The sequence below is a fragment of the Archocentrus centrarchus genome, chromosome 2, assembly GCF_007364275.1.
Source record: "Archocentrus centrarchus isolate MPI-CPG fArcCen1 chromosome 2, fArcCen1, whole genome shotgun sequence".
NCBI lineage: Eukaryota > Metazoa > Chordata > Actinopteri > Cichliformes > Cichlidae > Archocentrus > Archocentrus centrarchus.
This window is the reverse complement of record NC_044347.1, coordinates 8,271,866-8,291,934: the sequence shown is the minus strand read 5'-3', so window position 1 is coordinate 8,291,934 and position 20,069 is coordinate 8,271,866. Positions and strand designations below refer to the sequence as shown.

The 20,069-nt window shown below is 40.2% G+C and overlaps 1 protein-coding gene across 1 annotated transcript in view; it reads right to left on the bottom strand.

The window, feature by feature from the left end:
* The window catches only part of LOC115796156 (NACHT, LRR and PYD domains-containing protein 3-like), a 108,834-nt gene that overhangs the window by 53,844 nt on the left and 34,921 nt on the right, over nt 1–20,069 (bottom strand). Inside the window, exons 6-8 of the mRNA XM_030752434.1 lie at nt 16,046–16,219; nt 15,290–15,445; nt 6,356–6,529 (exon numbers count right to left, since the gene is read on the bottom strand). Coding sequence (XP_030608294.1) covers nt 6,356–6,529; nt 15,290–15,445; nt 16,046–16,219 — 504 coding nt within the window. The remainder of the gene's footprint in view (nt 1–6,355; nt 6,530–15,289; nt 15,446–16,045; nt 16,220–20,069) is intronic.

Here is a 20,069-nt window from a genome sequence, read left to right as displayed (position 1 = left end):
ATGGGGAACTCCATGTAATGCATGTTTTTGGGGAGATCAATTGTCCATAGATGTGTTCATTTGATCAGGACATAATCCAGGCACACAGATATTTCACACAACTTTTGACTCTCAATCCAGTTCCTCTATTATTGCCCACCAGACAAATCCCATATTTTCTCATTATCAGAGATAAAGCTTTAACACAAAAAAATGAAAGCTATTTTAGATCACCTTTTTTGAACCTTGGAAAATGATGGGTGTGGACAAAAAGAAAGGAAGAAAAACAGGCAGCAAGCTGCAGCAGAGGAACGGGGTGATGACAGTAGACAGCATGCTTGTGCACTGACTACAAGACTCTGCAGGTCCAACTGGTTCAGCAGCATTTAATGATCACACAAGTTTGAGAATATTTCAGTGTGAACACGCTCAGACTGTCTGCAGCCTGTGTTTATAAAACTACACACAGTGCTGATTTAACATCATGAAGTGTTTCAGCAAAACTCAAATCATCAGGCTCAGAAATGTGAAGATCACCTCCAACATCTCACAGCAGCTTTGAGAGGATTGTTGTATCAGTGCCATCGATGACAACATGACAAACGACTGTCCAAAGCTCCATAAAGATGAGTTTAAACAGGGATCACTGCAGCAGTGCAGGACAAAGCTGATGTTGTTACAGTCTGTTTCCGGTTCAGGGTCAGCAGGAAAGGAGGAGCCAGAGGAGAACTCAGGGTGATGATGGAAACCTGAAATATGTCAGATAACATGTCAGTGAGAGACCCGTGCTGCCTCACAGAAAAACACCTGGGAGCTTTTTTGTGTCTCACAACAACGCTGAACTGATTGTATCAGTTTGATGAATGATAAACATGTTGGGATGTTTGCATTCCTCATCTGCACCCGTCACTGTGGAGTTAACTTGTTATCAGATTTCAACCTAACAGCAGAGCCTGATTCACTCTGATTTCCCCTGATTGTAGATTTAGATGTGGAACTTTTACAGCTGACATTAAGTTGGATGAAGTGACCTGATCATGTTGGTGTAAAAGAGGGAACAGAGCAGGTAGAAAGTGGGTGAAGGTGTTGGAGGAACTGGTTCAGGTCAGAGTCCTTCATCCTTCTCCAGCATGAAGTCACCCTCAGACTCACAGGAGGTCTGTGGTCTGCTGCAGGTCAGTCTAGAACCACCTCATCTCTGCTCCTGTCTCAGCCCTGTGCTGCTTTCACCTCTTCACTCCATCCAGCCACCAGGTGTCCTCAGACGCTCCACCTGCTTTCAGTCACCTGACTCCCACAGCGCCCTCACCTGTTCCCACTTCCCCACTAGAGGATTTAAAGCTGCCATCTTGTTCTTGTTGCTTCCTGATGTTGTTCTGCTTTCTGCCTGGAAGCTTCAGTCTATAGGAGAGTCAATTTCCTCCTGCCTGGCTGTCAGTGTTGGGAAAAGTCCCAAGAATCATGTTCATGTTGTCATATACAATAGAAGTTAAATAAAGTAACATTAATAATAAAAAAAAGAGGAAGAGACAGTCTGTTCACAGGTCGTCTATGAAGCAGTCATCCTGTTAAAGCTGTTACATTACAGCTTCAGAAATGATCCATCCAACACTGATTTCTCCCAGTAACCTGCAGAAAAAGGAAAGAAACAGTTTTAAAGTGTTCAGATTTGTAAGTGGATGAAACTATTGTGGTTTTGGAAAAAGTGCTGAGCAGAAAAAAGCAACTTTCATCACTTTGAGTCACAGAAGACGATCAAACCCATGAAGCCAGATTGAAGATATTCAAAGAGAAAAAGCTGCAGCTCCTCTGCTGCTGTTAGTGAGGAAAAGATGACACACTGCTTCATTACCTTCACATGGAGACGATCAGCATCGGTCATCAGAAACACGAGTTTCAGGACGGTGAAAGTAAACTTTAAGAAGAGCTTTAACACACAGAGAGGCGTTTGAGGGCAAGTTCACAATCAGGAACATCAGAAACTGATCAGCTGGGCTGGAAACAGGATGGAAACATCTGGAAACATCTGGAAACATTTGGAGGTTTCACAGAAACCAGCATCACTGTCCTGTTCTTGAACGCAGCCTCTAAAATGATGTGTTTATATTGTGAGTCTGAATTCAAACTGCTTTCACTGCATATGAAAGAAAACAGTGCAGTTTAGTTTGAGTGGTTTTAGCTGAGCTGTGTCCTTAATCACATGTGAACTGAACAGTTTCTATTGTTGAGGAGCAGGAAGCCTCTCAGTTAATCAATGCAGTGATCCTGATAGTTTGGTATCAGTGTGGTTAACAACAGTTAGCGGTACAATTATAAAAACAATATTTCACTATTTTGATCAATTAAAACCTCAGAGTGTAAAATCATTAAACGAACAGAATCAGCAACAAAATAACATCAACTACCAAGTAAACAAAGCAAACCAAAACCACAAAGAAAACAAACATGTGAACAATTTTATTTATTTTATTTTAGGTTTTTATTTATTTTTTTAAATGCAAATTTCAGTGACTTGAAATAAAGGTCAAAATATTTTATAAACATGTTGAATGAAGGAGTTCATTGCTTCCACTTACAGGTGTGTTTGTGAAGTTTGCCTAACAAGTCCAAGAGTAACAGTGTGTGAATATTTATCATCAGGGTTATCCATCAAATCAGGTGTATATCATAAGAAGTAAATGAAATATGTTTTACATAATGAGAGCGAATCATGAATATAAGAATGTAGTTCATCTATTTACCAACAGAGGGCGACAAACCATCAACTTAGTGTCAAACTGCTTCACAGTTAAAGGAGATGATTTATTGGAGCTTCAGTGAACGTTAATCATACTTTTAACACAATCTTCTTCATAGTCAGAGGAGTTTATTTATTTTAGAACAGTTTCAAACATCAACTGATTGAATCCATGAATCTGAAAATGTGTTTGTGAGTGAAAGAGACAGACATGTACAGACTGAACTATCTGTTCAACAGTCAGAGTTTCTCTGACAGGAGGACACTCGTTACACTCAACTCAGCACAGAGACACTGAGGAACCAGGAAACCAGACTGTAAATCCAGGATAAAGAGGTTCAGTGAATGTGGTGTTGAAGGTGTGGAGGTGGATCAGAGTGTCAGAGGAGACTCTGTAGAAGGACAGAGTGCCAGCAGGACAGTCCACATACACTGCTACTCTGTTAGAGACAGAGGAGGAGGAGGAGATGTAGGTTTCTCTGTTATTGTGACAGACAGAGTAACCGTGATAATCAGAGCAGTACAGACACCAGGACTGATCATTGCTTCCAAACTCACAGTCATTTCTGTTTCCTTTCCTGCTGATTCTTCTGTAACTCACTGATATGTGAACCTCTCCTCTCCACTCGACCTCCCAGTAACAGCGACCAGTCAGACCATCTCTACACAGCAGCTGAGGCCAAACATCAAATCTGTCTGGATGATCAGGATATGACTGAACCTCCTCCACATGTGTCACCTTCCTGTTGTTGTCACACAGTTGTAGGTTTGTGTTCACTGTGTTTGTGTCGATTGTGAGTTGACAGGAATCTGATGGAGAGAACAAACACAATCCAGCTGCAGTTATTGATCCATCATCTGTTCATTGATTGACACTTTGATGATGACTCCTGACATCAGAGATGTGAATGAGTGATGTGACAGTTTGAAGATGGTTGAATGTGTGCTGCTTTGTTTTCATCAATCACATTAAAAACACACTTACACTTCCTCAGACCTGGGATCAGCCATCGGACTCCAGCAGGCTCCACCCTGAAAGGAGGAGGGGGGTCAGAGCAGCACAGTCTCTTTCAGCATGCACACATGGACATTACATCGCTCTCAGACACACACTGTTAGACACTGATAAAGGAACAGTCCAACATTTGGACTCATACACTTGAAGGAAACGTCTCTATAGTCCTGTCCTGTGGTTGTCGTGTTACAGTGAGGCTGTTTGATTAGAGCAAAAATCATCATCACAGCAAATAGTTATTATGAGTCTTAATAAAGCTCATTTGTATGATTCATTTTAATACTTCCCTTACAAAACCTTGCAAGGAAACACCCACACAGTGCAAGAATAACCAAGAATTTGCAATCACTTAATCTTATTTATCAAATCTCAAAGTAACTTTTCAATGCTGAAACCATCTGTGCGTGCATAAGTATCTAAAGACAGGTAATTAGTCAATTTTGTTCTTTTCCTAACATTCATCTCCTGCATTCCTTTTACATACAGTTCCTGTTAAAGTTTTTTTTTGTTTTTTTGCAATGGTTTTACCTCATATTCAAAGATCAGAGTTCAATAAACTTATTGACCTCTCATTCTCATATTTATTGGAAGGGTTTTCTAATTTTTGATATAATAAAATTTAAAGGCATTTATAGAATGTGGAAGCTGCTTATTCTGAAGGTTCCACTGGAAATATTAACAGTGGTGGTAACAATTGTAATTTCAACAGCAATTTCTAATATTCTCATGTTTTCTCCCTGGTTAGATGTAATGAGAGCACCATTCATCAAATTCAAAAGGCTCCTATTCTAAAATGCATCTGGAAACATTCCCATCAATGGGAAGGGCTGAAAAACTCCATAATGGGGTCCTTCATGAGTCTACTAATTCCCATTGCAAGAGGAGTAAATGGTTCAGTTTAAAATAACCTAATGACTGCAATTATTGAAAATGAAGAAGAGTTACATTCGAGTGAAAAAAAGAGGCAGATTTAAAAATAAAAAAAAATTACAGTGGTAAGTGGAGCAGATATAAACAAACATAATGCTAAATAACGAAATGCTATTAGTCTGTAATGTAACTCCCACCAGCACTACATTGTTTTTTTACTGTGACGTTTAATGTTAGTTAGCTAGCAGAGCAGCCTGCTGTGTCCATCTCTCCTTACTGTGATGTGACCCAGTCTATTGTGCACAGCTAGCAGTCAGTTCAATTCAATTTAATTCATTTATATAGCACCAAATCACAAACAGTTGCCTCAAAGTGCTTTATATTGTAAGGTAAAGACCCTACAATAATTAGAATAGCAATTTCCCAGAAGTTGGGACACCATTCAATGACTTGTTAGCATAGCTAGCAGGCTGAAAGAATGTAGAAACTACTAGTTTCAGTATTAGCACTTTATAACCAGTCAGCTTGGTCTTGAGCATTGTTACCAAAATAAAAATGGTCCCCAGAAATTGAGAAATTAGGAGACTGAAATCTGCGATTTTGGGATTTTTTATTTTTTTTAGTTAACTGATGAACATTGTGTGAACGTGTTAATGCTAAGATATGAAATTGAGATGAAAAGAAAAGTGTACATATGTGTATATATAAGTTACTAAAATGCATTGGTGTAAATTTATTGTGTTATTAATTTATTGTGTTATTTATGTGCAGTGTGTATTTTATTATATTTTCCATACTTCTAGTATAGACTTAGTGGTTTTATGATACAGGAACCTCTCACAGCTGCCATGAGCTGATTAAAAACTTGCGACGTGTCATTTCTTCATGCTGGATATAAGTGTTATTGGAACATTTACATAGTACTATAGTGAAGGACAGAGAAAAAGACTGATAAACTCCTCTCTTAGAAATTGTATGTGGCTGCAACAGGCCTCTCCATACCTGAGTGTCTCTATTTTTAGCTGCTCCAGCAGCTTCACTCCTGCCTCTCCTGGATGGTTGTAGCTCAGGTCCAGCTCTCTCAGATGGGAGGGGTTGGAGCTCAAAGCTGAGACCAGAGACTTACAACCTTCTTCTGTGATCAGGCAGCCTGACAGCCTGGAGAAACCACACAATACATGACAGTGTTAGAGAGCGGCAGTGCAGTTGACCCCCCCCCGGAAAAAAAATAAGCGGATAACAGCTCTAGAAAATTCAATTTGATCCAAAAATTAAATTCTACAACTTGTAAAACCTACATACAGTAGAGCTGAGGCTGGTGGGACTGTCATTAGTTTGGAACTATTCATCATAGATAAAGTAGAGGGCAAACTCTACATGAGAGCAGGGCCGGAGGTAGCAGAAGGAGTGGAGGAAGAGAAAGTGATAAGAAAGTGATAATGAGAAATAGATGATGAAAATCTTGTCATGAAAGCACTGCTTGTGATGTTTAAATTACAACTAAAATAATTGACACTTCAAAGCAGTTTTAAAGCTATATTTAGGTCTTTAAGTCCCCTTTCTTACAGAATTCTCAAGAATCTGAAACATTCTAATAAAATTATTTTAGAGAATAGAGGGTTAATCCTTAGATTAAAAAAAAATTGTCTGATTGCAGAAGGCTGCACTTCCAGTAGATTTGTAGATATCTTTTATTAAAAGATAGACAAATCACAGCAGACACAATCCTGCATAGATTAACCACTAATCCTGACCTGAGTGTTTCTAGTTTCCAGTGGTGACTCTTAATTCCATTAGATAAAGCTTTCACTCTTGAGTCATTCAGGTTGTTGTTACTCAGGTCCAGCTCTCTCAGACTAGAGGACTCAGAGCTGAGAACTGAGGACAGAGTTTCACAGCTTCTCTCTGAGAGGTTACAGCTACTCAACCTGATGAAACATCAATAAAAGAATATGGTATTACTTTTTTACTGTTTTCTTCTTTTTTTGTAAGAAAGATGTTTAGGATAACTTACAGAGCTTTGTTGGAGGCTTTGACCACTGGAACAAGCCTCAGCAGAGCCTCCTCTGAAGCAGAGTATTTCTTCAGGTCAAACACATCCAGATCTTCTTCTGATGACAGTAAGATGAAGACCAGAGCTGACCACTGAGCAGGAGACAGTTTATCTGTGGAGAGACTTCCTGAACTCAGGGACTGTTGGATCTCCTCCACTAGAGAACAATCATTTAGTTCATTCAGACAGTGGAACAGGTTGATGCTTTCTCTTCAGACAGATCCTCATTGAGCTTCTTCTTGATGTACTGGACTGTTTCCTGATTGGTCTGTGAGCTACTTCCTGTCTGTGTCAGCAGACCTCGTAGGAGAGTCTGATTGGTCTGCAGTGAAAGACCCAGGAGGAAGCGGAGGAACAAGTCCAGGTGTCCATTTGGACTCTGTAAGGCCTTGTTCACAGCACTCTGGTAGAGGTGTTGCTCTGTCTGGGAGGCTGTTTGTTGTTCTTCCAGCAGATTGACTCCAGAGTTGATAAAGGTCAGATGAACATGAAGAGCAGCCAGAAACTCCTGAACAGTCAGATGGATGAAGCAGAACACCTTATCCTGGTACAGCCCTCTCTCCTCTATAAAGATCTGTGTGAACACTCCTGAGTACACTGAGGCTGCTCTGATATCGATGCCACACTCTGTCAGGTCTGATTCATAGAAGATCAGGTTTCCTTTCTGCAGCTGTTCAAAAGCCAGTTTTCCCAGAGACTCAATCATCTTCCTGCTCTCTGGACTCCAGTGTGGATCTGTCTCAGCTCCTCCATCATACTTGACCTTCTTCACTTTGGCCTGAACCACCAGGAAGTGGATGTACATCTCAGTCAGGGTCTTGGGCAGCTCTCCTCTCTCTCTGGTTTTCAGCACATCCTCCAGAACTGTAGCAGTGATCCAGCAGAAGACTGGGATGTGGCACATGATGTGGAGGCTTCGTGATGTCTTGATGTGGGAGATTATTTTGTAAACCAATTTCTTGTCCTGGAATCTCTTCCTGAAGTACTCCTCCTTCTGTGGGTCAGTGAACCCTCTGACCTCTGTCACCATATCAACACACTGAGCAGGGATCTGATTGGCTGCTGCAGGTCGTGTGGTTATCCAGAGGCAAGCAGAGGGAAGCAGGTTCCCCCTGATGAGGTTTGTCAGCAGCACATCCACTGAGGTGGACTCTGTAACATCAGCCAGGATCTCAGTGTTGTGGAAGTCCAGAGGAAGTCGACACTCATCCAGACCATCAAAGATGAACACAACCTGGAAGTCTTCAAAGCTGCAGATTCCTGCTTCTTTGGTTTCAGTAAAGAAGTGATGAACAAGTTCCACCAAGCTGAACTTTTTCTCTTTCAGCACATTCAGCTCTCTGAAAGTGAATGGAAACATGAACTGGATGTCCTGGTTGGCTTTGTCTTCAGCCCAGTCCAGAGTGAACTTCTGTGTTAAGACTGTTTTCCCAATGCCAGCCACTCCCTTTGTCAGCACTGTTCTGATTGGTTCATCTCTTCCAGGTGAGCCTTTAAAGATGTCTTCTTGTCTGATTGTTGTTTCTGCTCTGTCTGGTTTCCTGGATGCTGTTTCAATCTGTCTGACCTCATGTTCATCATTGACCTCTGCAGCCCCTCCCTCTGTGATGTAGAGCTCTGTGTAGATCTGATTCAGAAGGGTTGGGTTTCCTGCTTTAGCGATGCCCTCAAACACACACTGGAACTTCTTCTTCAGAGTGGATTTAAGTTTGTGCTGGCAGGTGATGGGAAATTCTCAAAGAACAAAAAACATATAATTTTAAAAATAATGAACTAAGTAACTATAAATATAGAATTTAATGCTGTTCTGTCAACATTTTCAGTGAAATCCTCTTACTGCTCTGCAGACGGTCAGCCAGCTCCTCGTGCTTCATTTTCCTCAGGAAGTGCAGTGTGATCTTCACAAATGCATCTCTGTTTTCCTCTTTTTTTGCTTCTTCCTCAACTGGCAGCAACTCCTCATCCTCATTCTGATGCTCTACAAATTCTGGATTTAGAACCTTCTGGATCTTTTTCAGCTCATTCTTCACAAAAGTGATGATATTTTCCTCCAGCAGCTGGAAGAAATCACATGAATGATCCAGTCAGACTAAAACAACAGAGTCAAACATCAGAAACATGAGTACAATGAGAATCCACTGGTGTACAAAGTGCAGCATGGAGATGACTGAAAGAACAGATGTAACAGTAGTTGTTGTACATGTACAAACCATAAATATAGAGTCCAGCTGTGTTTGATGCTGCTGGGCAGACTGACCACTGGGAACCTCTGAGCTCTCCTGATCCACTCTGTGAAGGAATCATCAAGAATCAGTTCAAGTACAGGGTAAAGATCCAACAGGTGATATTTTCACAGTGGCTCAGGTTTAGCAGTCGTGGTGATCTCACAGACAACCAACAACTCAGTGCTTTGTTTGCTGTGTTTTGTTGTGTTTCTGTGTTCACAGAACTTGTCAAAGTTATTATCAGCCAGTTTCCTTTACTGTACTTTAATTCCTTACTGATGTCCAGCAGTCTTTTCCTTCAGTTCCTTTAATTCAATTCAATTTTATTCATATAGCGCCAAATCACAACAAACTGTCGCCTCAAGGCGCTTTGTATTGTGGGTAAAGACCCTACAATAATACAGAGAAAACCCAACAGTCAAAACGACCCCCTATGAGCAGCACTTGGCGACAGTGGAAAGGAAAAACTCCCTTTTAACAGGAAGAAACCTCCAGCAGAACCAGGCTCAGGGAGGGGGGGTCATCTGCCGCGACCGGTTGGGCTGAGGGGAGAGAAAGACATGCTGTGGAAGAGAGCCAGAGATTAATATCAATTAATGATTAAATGCAGAGTGGAGTATAAACAAAGTAAATAAGGTGAATGAGAAGAAACAGTGCATTATGTGAACCCCCCAGCAGACTAGGCCTATAGCAGCATAACTAAGGGATGGTTCAGAAAATATGTTTTACTTTCTCATCACCATTTATGGTCATAAAGACACATTAATTAAAATTAATATTTAAAAAATATGTGCAGAAGAAAATCAATGGAATATAAAAATACAATTTTTTTTTCTCACCAGCACAGAAAAAATATTCATGGAGCAGTCAAACTATGACCCATTCACCTGGGGCTGTTGAACTGGTCACTGAATTATTATTAACATTATGAACATGTGCACCATCAGAACGACTGTTTTCTGCAGCAGGAAACGTTGCATCAAAACTCAGGACAAACCTCAGTGTTATGTTTGTGTTTCTTCACGGCAGCCACCACATTCTCCTTTAAAGGCTGAAAACCATATATTTGTTCACTAGCACACTTAAACATGCAGAAACACACAAAAACAAACAAACACATACACTTGAACACACACCAAATCAACCTCATCCAGGAGCTACAGTACTTTCAAAACTCTACTGAAGTAAGAAAGTCTTCTCAGCGGACAGACTAAAGGCTATTTTATTTTATGTCTAGTTTAAGTTGTATCTACAGTATATTGTATTTGACAATACTTTACTTGTGATTATTTATTTTTGCATTTAAGAAAGTTTTCTTTAAAAAATATTTTGAACAGGCTTTAGTTTTTGACAGGTGCTGTATGAAACTGTTCAAAACACTGCAGTTCATTATGAAAGACCTGTGGTTTTTTTCCTCTTTTGAATATTTCTTTTTACTCATTAAAAAGACAAAAGTTTTTATCTGATTGTTCAATAAATTGATGGAATAATCAGTAGAATCATTGATTACTAAAAGAATCAATAGCTGCAGCCCTGTTGGCAGTGAAAGAACAGAACACCACCCTGGGGTCAATTCAATAATTTAATCTATGGAGTCCTACTGACTACTATGAGCAGCAGGGGTTTAAATGTACACGTTGTAGACGTTTTATAGAATAAACAAATTCTTTCCTTTATTAGTTCCTTTAAGAGGCAGTTTAGATAAACATGTTGGGATGTTTGCATTCCTTAGCTGCACCTGTCACTGTGGAGTTAATTTGTTATCAGATTTCAACCTAACAGCAGAGCCCGATTCACTCTGATTTCCCCTGATTGTAGATTTAGATGTGGAACTTTTACAGCTGACATTAAGTTGGATGAAGTGACCTGATCATGTTGGTGTAAAAGAGGGAACAGAGCAGGTAGAAAGTGGGTGAAGGTGTTGGAGGAACTGGTTCAGGTCAGAGTCCTTCATCCTTCTCCAGCATGAAGTCACCCTCAGACTCACAGGAGGTCTGTGGTCTGCTGCAGGTCAGTCTAGAACCACCTCATCTCTGCTCCTGTCTCAGCCCTGTGCTGCTTTCACCTCTTCACTCCATCCAGCCACCAGGTGTCCTCAGACGCTCCACCTGCTTTCAGTCACCTGACTCCCACAGCGCCCTCACCTGTTCCCAGTCCCCACTCAGAGGATTTAAAGCTGCCATCTTGTTCTTGTTGCTTCCTGATGTTGTTCTGCTTTCTGCCTGGAAGCTTCAGTCTATAGGAGAGTCAAACTCCTCCTGCCTGGCTGTCAGTGTTGGGAAAAGTCCCAAGAATCATGTTCATGTTGTCATATACAATAGAAGTTAAATAAAGTAACATTAATAATAAAAAAAGAGGAAGAGACAGTCTGTTCACAGGTCGTCTATGAAGCAGTCATCCTGTTAAAGCTGTTACATTACAGCTTCAGAAATGATCCATCCAACACTGATTTCTCCCAGTAACCTGCAGCAAAAGGAAAGAAACAGTTTTAAAGTGTTCAGATTTGTAAGTGGATGAAACTATTGTGGTTTTGGAAAAAGTGCTGAGCAGAAAAGAGCAACTTTCATCACTTTGAGTCACAGAAGACTATCAAACCCATGAAGCCAGATTGAAGATATTCAAAGAGAAAAAGCTGCAGCTCCTCTGCTGCTGTTAGTGAGGAAAAGATGACACACTGCTTCATTACCTTCACATGGAGACGATCAGCATCGGTCATCAGAAACACGAGTTTCAGGACGGTGAAAGTAAACTTTAAGAAGAGCTTTAACACACAGAGAGGCGTTTGAGGGCAAGTTCACAATCAGGAACATCAGAAACTGATCAGCTGGGCTGGAAACAGGATGGAAACATCTGGAAACATTTGGAGGTTTCACAGAAACCAGCATCACTGTCCTGTTCTTGAACGCAGCCTCTAAAATGATGTGTTTATATTGTGAGTCTGAATTCAAACTGCTTTCACTGCATATGAAAGAAAACAGTGCAGTTTAGTTTGAGTGGTTTTAGCTGAGCTGTGTCCTTAATCACATGTGAACTGAACAGTTTCTATTGTTGAGGAGCAGGAAGCCTCTCAGTTAATCAATGCAGTGATCCTGATAGTTTGGTATCAGTGTGGTTAACAACAGTTAGCGGTACAATTATAAAAACAATATTTCACTATTTTGATCAATTAAAACCTCAGAGTGTAAAATCATTAAACAAACAATCAGCAACAAAATAACATCAACTACCAAGTAAACAAAGCAAACCAAAACCACAAAGAAAACAAACATGTGAACAATTTTATTTATTTTATTTTAGGTTTTTATTCATTTTTTTAAATGCAAATTTCAGTGACTTGAAATAAAGGTCAAAATATTTTATAAACATGTTGAATGAAGGAGTTCATTGCTTCCACTTACAGGTGTGTTTGTGAAGTTTGCCTAACAAGTCCAAGAGTAACAGTGTGTGAATATTTAGCATCAGGGTTATCCATCAAATCAGGTGTATATCACAGGAAGTAAATGAAATATGTTTTACATAATGAGAGCGAATCATGAATATAAGAATGTAGTTCATCTATTTACCAACAGAGGGCGACAAACCATCAACTTAGTGTCAAACTGCTTCACAGTTAAAGGAGATGATTTATTGGAGCTTCAGTGAACGTTAATCATACTTTTAACACAATCTTCTTCATAGTCAGAGGAGTTTATTTATTTTAGAACAGTTTCAAACATCAACTGATTGAATCCATGAATCTGAAAATGTGTTTGTGAGTGAAAGAGACAGACATGTACAGACTGAACTATCTGTTCAACAGTCAGAGTTTCTCTGACAGGAGGACACTCGTTACACTCAACTCAGCACAGAGACACTGAGGAACCAGGAAACCAGACTGTAAATCCAGGATAAAGAGGTTCAGTGAATGTGGTGTTGAAGGTGTGGAGGTGGATCAGAGTGTCAGAGGAGACTCTGTAGAAGGACAGAGTGCCAGCAGGACAGTCCACATACCCTGCTACTCTGGTAGAGACAGAGGAGGAGGAGGAGGAGGAGATGTAGGTTTCTCTGTTATTGTGACAGACAGAGTAACCGTGATAATCAGAGCAGTACAGACACCAGGACTGATCATTCCTTCCAAACTCACAGTCATTTCTGTTTCCTTTCCTGCTGATTCTTCTGTAATTCACTGATATATCAACCTCTCCGCTCCACTCGACCTCCCAGTAACAGCGACCAGTCAGACCATCTCTACACAGCAGCTGAGGCCAAACATCAAACCTGTCTGGATGATCAGGATATGACTGAACCTCCTCCACACGTGTCACCTTCCTGTTGTTGTCACACAGTTGTAGGTTTGTGTTCACTGTGTTTGTGTCGATTGTGAGTTGACAGGAATCTGATGGAGAGAACAAACACAATCCAGCTGCAGTTATTGATCCATCATCTGTTCATTGATTGACACTTTGATGATGACTCCTGACATCAGAGATGTGAATGAGTGATGTGACAGTTTGAAGATGGTTGAATGTGTGCTGCTTTGTTTTCATCAATCACATTAAAAACACACTTACACTTCCTCAGACCTGGGATCAGCCATCGGACTCCAGCAGGCTCCACCCTGAAAGGAGGAGGGGGGTCAGAGCAGCACAGTCTCTTTCAGCATGCACACATGGACATTACATCGCTCTCAGACACACACTGTTAGACACTGATAAAGGAACAGTCCAACATTTGGACTCATACACTTGAAGGAAACGTCTCTATAGTCCTGTCCTGTGGTTGTCGTGTTACAGTGAGGCTGTTTGATTAGAGCAAAAATCATCATCACAGCAAATACTTACTATGAGTCTTAATAAAGCTCATTTGTATCATTCATTTTAATACTTTTCTTGCAAAATTTTGCAAGGAAACACCCACACAGTGCAAGAATAACCAAGAATTTGCAATCACTTAATCTTATTTATCAAATCTCAAAGTAACTTTTCAATGCTGAAACCATCTGTGCGTGCATAAGTATCTAAAGACAGGTAATTAGTCAATTTTGTTCTTCTCCTAACATTCATCTCCTGCATTCCTTTTACATACAGTTGCTGTTATTAAGTTTTTTTTTGTTTTTTTGCAATGGTTTTACCTCATATTCAAAGATCAGAATTCAATAAACTTATTGACCTCTCATTCTCATATTTATTGGAAGGGTTTTCTAATTTTTGACATAATAAAATTTAAAGGCATTTATAGAATGTGGAAGCTGCTTATTCTGAAGGTTCCACTGGAAATATTAACAGTGGTGGTAACAATTGTAATTTCAACAGCAATTTCTAATATTCTCATGTTTTTTCCTTGGTTAGATGTAATGAGAGCACCATTCATCAAATTCAAAAGGCTCCTATTCTAAAATGCATCTGGAAACATTCCCATCAATGGGAAGGGCTGAAAAACTCCATAATGGGGTCCTTCATGAGTCTACTAATTCCCATTGCAAGAGGAGTAAATGGTTCAGTTTAAAATAACCTAATGACTGCAAGTTAATGAAAATGAAGGTGAGTTACCTTGGAGTGAAAAAAAGAGGAAGATTAAAAAATAAAAAAAATTACAGTGGTAAGTGGAGCAGATATAAACAAACATAATGCTAAATAACGAAATGCTATTAGTCTGTAACGTAACTCCCACCAACACTACATTGTTTTTTTACTGTGACGTTTAATGTTAGTTAGCTAGCAGAGCAGCCTGCTGTGTCCATCTCTCCTTACTGTGATGTGACCCAGTCTATTGTGCACAGCTAGCAGCTAGCACCAAATCACAAACAGTTGCCTCAAAGTGATTTATATTGTAAGGTAAAGACCCTACAATAATTAGAATAGCAATTTCCCAGAAGTTGGGACACCATTCAATGACTTGTTAGCATAGCTAGCAGGCTGAAAGAATGTAGAAACTACTAGTTTCAGTATTAGCACTTTATAACCAATCAGTTTGGTCTTGAGCATTGTTACCAAAATAAAAATGGTCCCCAGAAATTGAGAAATTAGGAGACTGAAATCTGCGATTTTGGGATTTTTTATTTTTTTTAGTTAACTGATGAACATTGTGTGAACGTGTTAATGCTAAGATATGAAATTGACATGAAAAGAAAAGTGTACATATGTGTATATATAAGTTACTAAAATGCATTGGTGTAAATTTATTGTGTTATTTATGTGCAGTGTGTATTTTATTATATTTTCCATACTTGTAGTATAGACTTAGTGGTTTTATGATACAGGAACCTCTCACAGCTGCCATGAGCTGATTAAAAACTTGCGACGTGTCATTTCTTCATGCTGGATATAAGTGTTATTGGAACATTTACATAGTACTATAGTGAAGGACAGAGAAAAAGACTGATAAACTCCTCTCTTAGAAATTGTATGTGGCTGCAACAGGCCTCTCCATACCTGAGTGTCTCTATTTTTAGCTGCTCCAGCAGCTTCACTCCTGCCTCTCCTGGATGGTTGTAGCTCAGGTCCAGCTCTCTCAGATGGGAGGGGTTGGAGCTCAAAGCTGAGACCAGAGACTTACAACCTTCTTCTGTGATCAGGCAGCCTGACAGCCTGCAGACACCACACAATACATGACAGTGTTAGAGAGCGGCAGTGCAGTTGAAACACCCCCCAGGGAAAAAAAATAAGCGGATAACAGCTCTAGAAAATTCAATTTGATCCAAAAATTAAATTCTACAACTTGTAAAACCTACATACAGTAGAGCTGAGGCTGGTGGGACTGTCATTACTTTGGAACTATTCGTCATAGATAAAGTAGAGGACAAACTCTACATGAGAGCAGGGCTGGAGGTGGCAGAAGGAGAGGAGGAGGAGAAAATGATAAGAAAGTCATAATGAGAAATAGATGATGAAAATCTTGTCATGAAAGCACTGCTTGTGATGTTTAAATTACAACTAAAATAATTGACACTTTACAGCAGTTTTAAAGCTATATTTAGGTCTTTAAGTCCCCTTTCTTACAGAATTCTCAAGAATCTGAAACATTCTAATAAAATTATTTTAGAGAATAGAGGGTTAATCCTTAGATTAAAAAAAAAATTGTCTGATTGCAGAAGGCTGCACTTCCAGTAGATGTGTGGATATCTTTTATTAAAAGATAGACAAATCACAGCAGACACAATCCTGCATATATAAACCACTAATCCTGACCTGAGTGTTTCTAGTTTCCAGTGGTGACTCTTAATTCCATTAGATAAAGCTTTCACTCCTGAGTCATTCAGGTTGTTGTTACTCAGGTCCAGCTCTCTCAGACTAGAGGACTCAGAGCTGAGAACTGAGGACAGAGTTTCACAGCTTCTCTCTGAGAGGTTACAGCTACTCAACCTGATGAAACATCAATAAAAGAATATGGTATTACTTTTTTACTGTTTTCTTCTTTTCTTGTAAGAAAGATGTTTAGGATAACTTACAGAGCTTTGTTGGAGGCTTTGACCACTGGAACAAGCCTCAGTAGAGCCTCCTCTGAAGCAGAGTATTTCTTCAGGTCAAACACATCCAGATCTTCTTCTGATGACAGTAAGATGAAGACCAGAGCTGACCACTGAGCAGGAGACAGTTTATCTGTGGAGAGACTTCCTGAACTCAGGGACTGTTGGATCTCCTCCACTAGAGAACAATCATTTAGTTCATTCAGACAGTGGAACAGGTTGATGCTTTTCTCTTCAGACAGATCCTCATTGAGCTTCTTCTTGATGTACTGGACTGTTTCCTGATTGGTCTGTGAGCTACTTCCTGTCTGTGTCAGCAGACCTCGTAGGAGAGTCTGATTGGTCTGCAGTGAAAGACCCAGGAGGAAGCGGAGGAACAAGTCCAGGTGTCCATTTGGACTCTGTAAGGCCTTGTTCACAGCACTCTGGTAGAGGTGTTGCTCTGTCTGGGAGGCTGTTGTTGTTCTTCCAGCAGATTGACTCCAGAGTTGATAAAGGTCAGATGAACAGGAAGAGCAGCCAGAAACTCCTGAACAGTCAGATGGATGAAGCAGAACACCTTATCCTGGTACAGCCCTCTCTCCTCTATAAAGATCTGTGTGAACACTCCTGAGTACACTGAGGCTGCTCTGATATCGATGCCACACTCTGTCAGGTCTGATTCATAGAAGATCAGGTTTCCTTTCTGCAGCTGTTCAAAAGCCAGTTTTCCCAGAGACTCAATCATCTTCCTGCTCTCTGGACTCCAGTGTGGATCTGTCTCAGCTCCTCCATCATACTTGACCTTCTTCACTTTGGCCTGAACCACCAGGAAGTGGATGTACATCTCAGTCAGGGTCTTGGGCAGCTCTCCTCTCTCTCTGGTTTTCAGCACATCCTCCAGAACTGTAGCAGTGATCCAGCAGAAGACTGGGATGTGGCACATGATGTGGAGACTTCGTGATGTCTTGATGTGGGAGATTATTTTGTAAACCAATTTCTTGTCCTGGAATCTCTTCCTGAAGTACTCCTCCTTCTGTGGGTCAGTGAACCCTCTGACCTCTGTCACCATATCAACACACTGAGCAGGGATCTGATTGGCTGCTGCAGGTCGTGTGGTTATCCAGAGGCAAGCAGAGGGAAGCAGGTTCCCCCTGATGAGGTTTGTCAGCAGCACATCCACTGAGGTGGACTCTGTAACATCAGCCAGGATCTCAGTGTTGTGGAAGTCCAGAGGAAGTCGACACTCATCCAGACCATCAAAGATGAACACAACCTGGAAGTCTTCAAAGCTGCAGATTCCTGCTTCTTTGGTTTCAGTAAAGAAGTGATGAACAAGTTCCACCAAGCTGAACTTTTTCTCTTTCAGCACATTCAGCTCTCTGAAAGTGAATGGAAACATGAACTGGATGTCCTGGTTGGCTTTGTCTTCAGCCCAGTCCAGAGTGAACTTCTGTGTTAAGACTGTTTTCCCAATGCCAGCCACTCCCTTTGTCAGCACTGTTCTGATTGGTTCATGTCTTCCAGGTGAGCCTTTAAAGATGTCTTCTTGTCTGATTGTTGTTTCTGGTCTGTCTGGTTTCCTGGATGCTGTTTCAATCTGTCTGACCTCATGTTCATCATTGACCTCTGCAGCCCCTCCCTCTGTGATGTAGAGCTCTGTGTAGATCTGATTCAGAAGGGTTGGGTTTCCTGCTTTAGTGATCCCCTCAAACACACACTGGAACTTCTTCTTCAGAGTGGATTTAAGTTTGTGCTGGCAGGTGATGGGAAATTCTCAAAGAACAAAAAACATATAATCTTAAAAATAATGAACTAAGTAACTATAAATATAGAATTTAATGCTGTTCTGTCAACATTTTCAGAGAAATCCTCTTACTGCTCTGCAGACGGTCAGCCAGCTCCACCTGCTTCATTTTCCTCAGGAAGTGCAGTGTGATCTTCACAAATGCATCTCTGTTTTCCTCTTTTTTTGCTTCTTCCTCAACTGGCAGCAACTCCTCATCCTCATTCTGATGCTCTACAAATTCTGGATTTAGAACCTTCTGGATCTTTTTCAGCTCATTCTTCACAAAAGTGATGATATTTTCCTCCAGCAGCTGGAAGAAATCACATGAATGATCCAGTCAGACTAAAACAACAGAGTCAAACATCAGAAACATGAGTACAATGAGAATCCACTGGTGTACAAAGTGCAGCATGGAGATGACTGAAAGAACAGATGTAACAGTAGTTGTTGTACATGTACAAACCATAAATATAGAGTCCAGCTGTGTTTGATGCTGCTGGGCAGACTGACCACTGGGAACCTCTGAGCTCTCCTGATCCACTCTGAAGGAATCATCAAGAATCAGTTCAAGTACAAGGTAAAGATCCAACAGGTGATATTTTCACAGTGGCTCAGGTTTAGCAGTCCTGCTGATCTCTCAGACAACCAACAACTCAGTGCTTTGTTTGCTGTGTTTTGTTGTGTTTCTGTGTTCACAGAACTTGTCAAAGTTATTATCAGCCAGTTTCCTTTACTGTACTTTAATTCCTTACTGATGTCCAGCAGTCTTTTCCTTCAGTTCCTTTAATTCAATTCAATTTTATTTATATAGCGCCAAATCACAACAAACTGTCGCCTCAAGGCGCTTTGTATTGTGGGTAAAGACCCTACAATAATACAGAGAAAACCCAACAGTCAAAACGACCCCCTATGAGCAGCACTTGGCGACAGTGGAAAGGAAAAACTCCCTTTTAACAGGAAGAAACCTCCAGCAGAACCAGGCTCAGGGAGGGGGGGTCATCTGCCGCGACCGGTTGGGCTGAGGGGAGAGAAAGACATGCTGTGGAAGAGAGCCAGAGATTAATATCAATTAATGATTAAATGCAGAGTGGAGTATAAACAAAGTAAATAAGGTGAATGAGAAACAGTGCATTATGTGAACCCCCCAGCAGACTAGGCCTATAGCAGCATAACTAAGGGATGGTTCAGAAAATATGTTTTACTGTCTCATCACCATTTATGGTCATAAAGACACATTAATTAAAATTAATATTTAAAAAATATGTGCAGAAGAAAATCAATGGAATATAAAAATAAAATTTTTTTTTCTCACCAGCACAGAAAAAATATTCATGGAGCAGTCAAACTATGACACATTCACCTGGGGCTGTTGAACTGGTCACTGAATTATTATTAACATTATGAACATGTGCACCATCAGAACGACTGTTTTCTGCAGCAGGAAACGTTGCATCAAAACTCAGGACAAACCTCAGTGTTATGTTTGTGTTTCTTCACGGCAGCCACCACATTCTCCTTTAAAGGCTGAAAACCATATATTTGTTCACTAGCACACTTAAACATGCAGAAACACACAAAACAAACAAACACATACACTTGAACACACACCAAATCAACCTCATCCAGGAGCTACAGTACTTTCAAAACTCTACTGAAGTAAGAAAGTCTTCTCAGCGGACAGACTAAAGGCTATTTTATTTTATGTCTAGTTTAAGTTGTATCTACAGTATATTGTATTTGACAATACTTTACTTGTGATTATTTATTTTTGCATTTAAGAAAGTTTTCTTTAAAAAATATTTTGAACAGGCTTTAGTTTTTTGACAGGTGCTGTATGAAACTGTTCAAAACACTGCAGTTCATTATGAAAGACCTGTGGTTTTTTTCCTCTTTTGAATATTTCTTTTTACTCATTAAAAAGACAAAAGTTTTTATCTGATTGTTCAATAAATTGATGGAATAATCAGTAGAATCATTG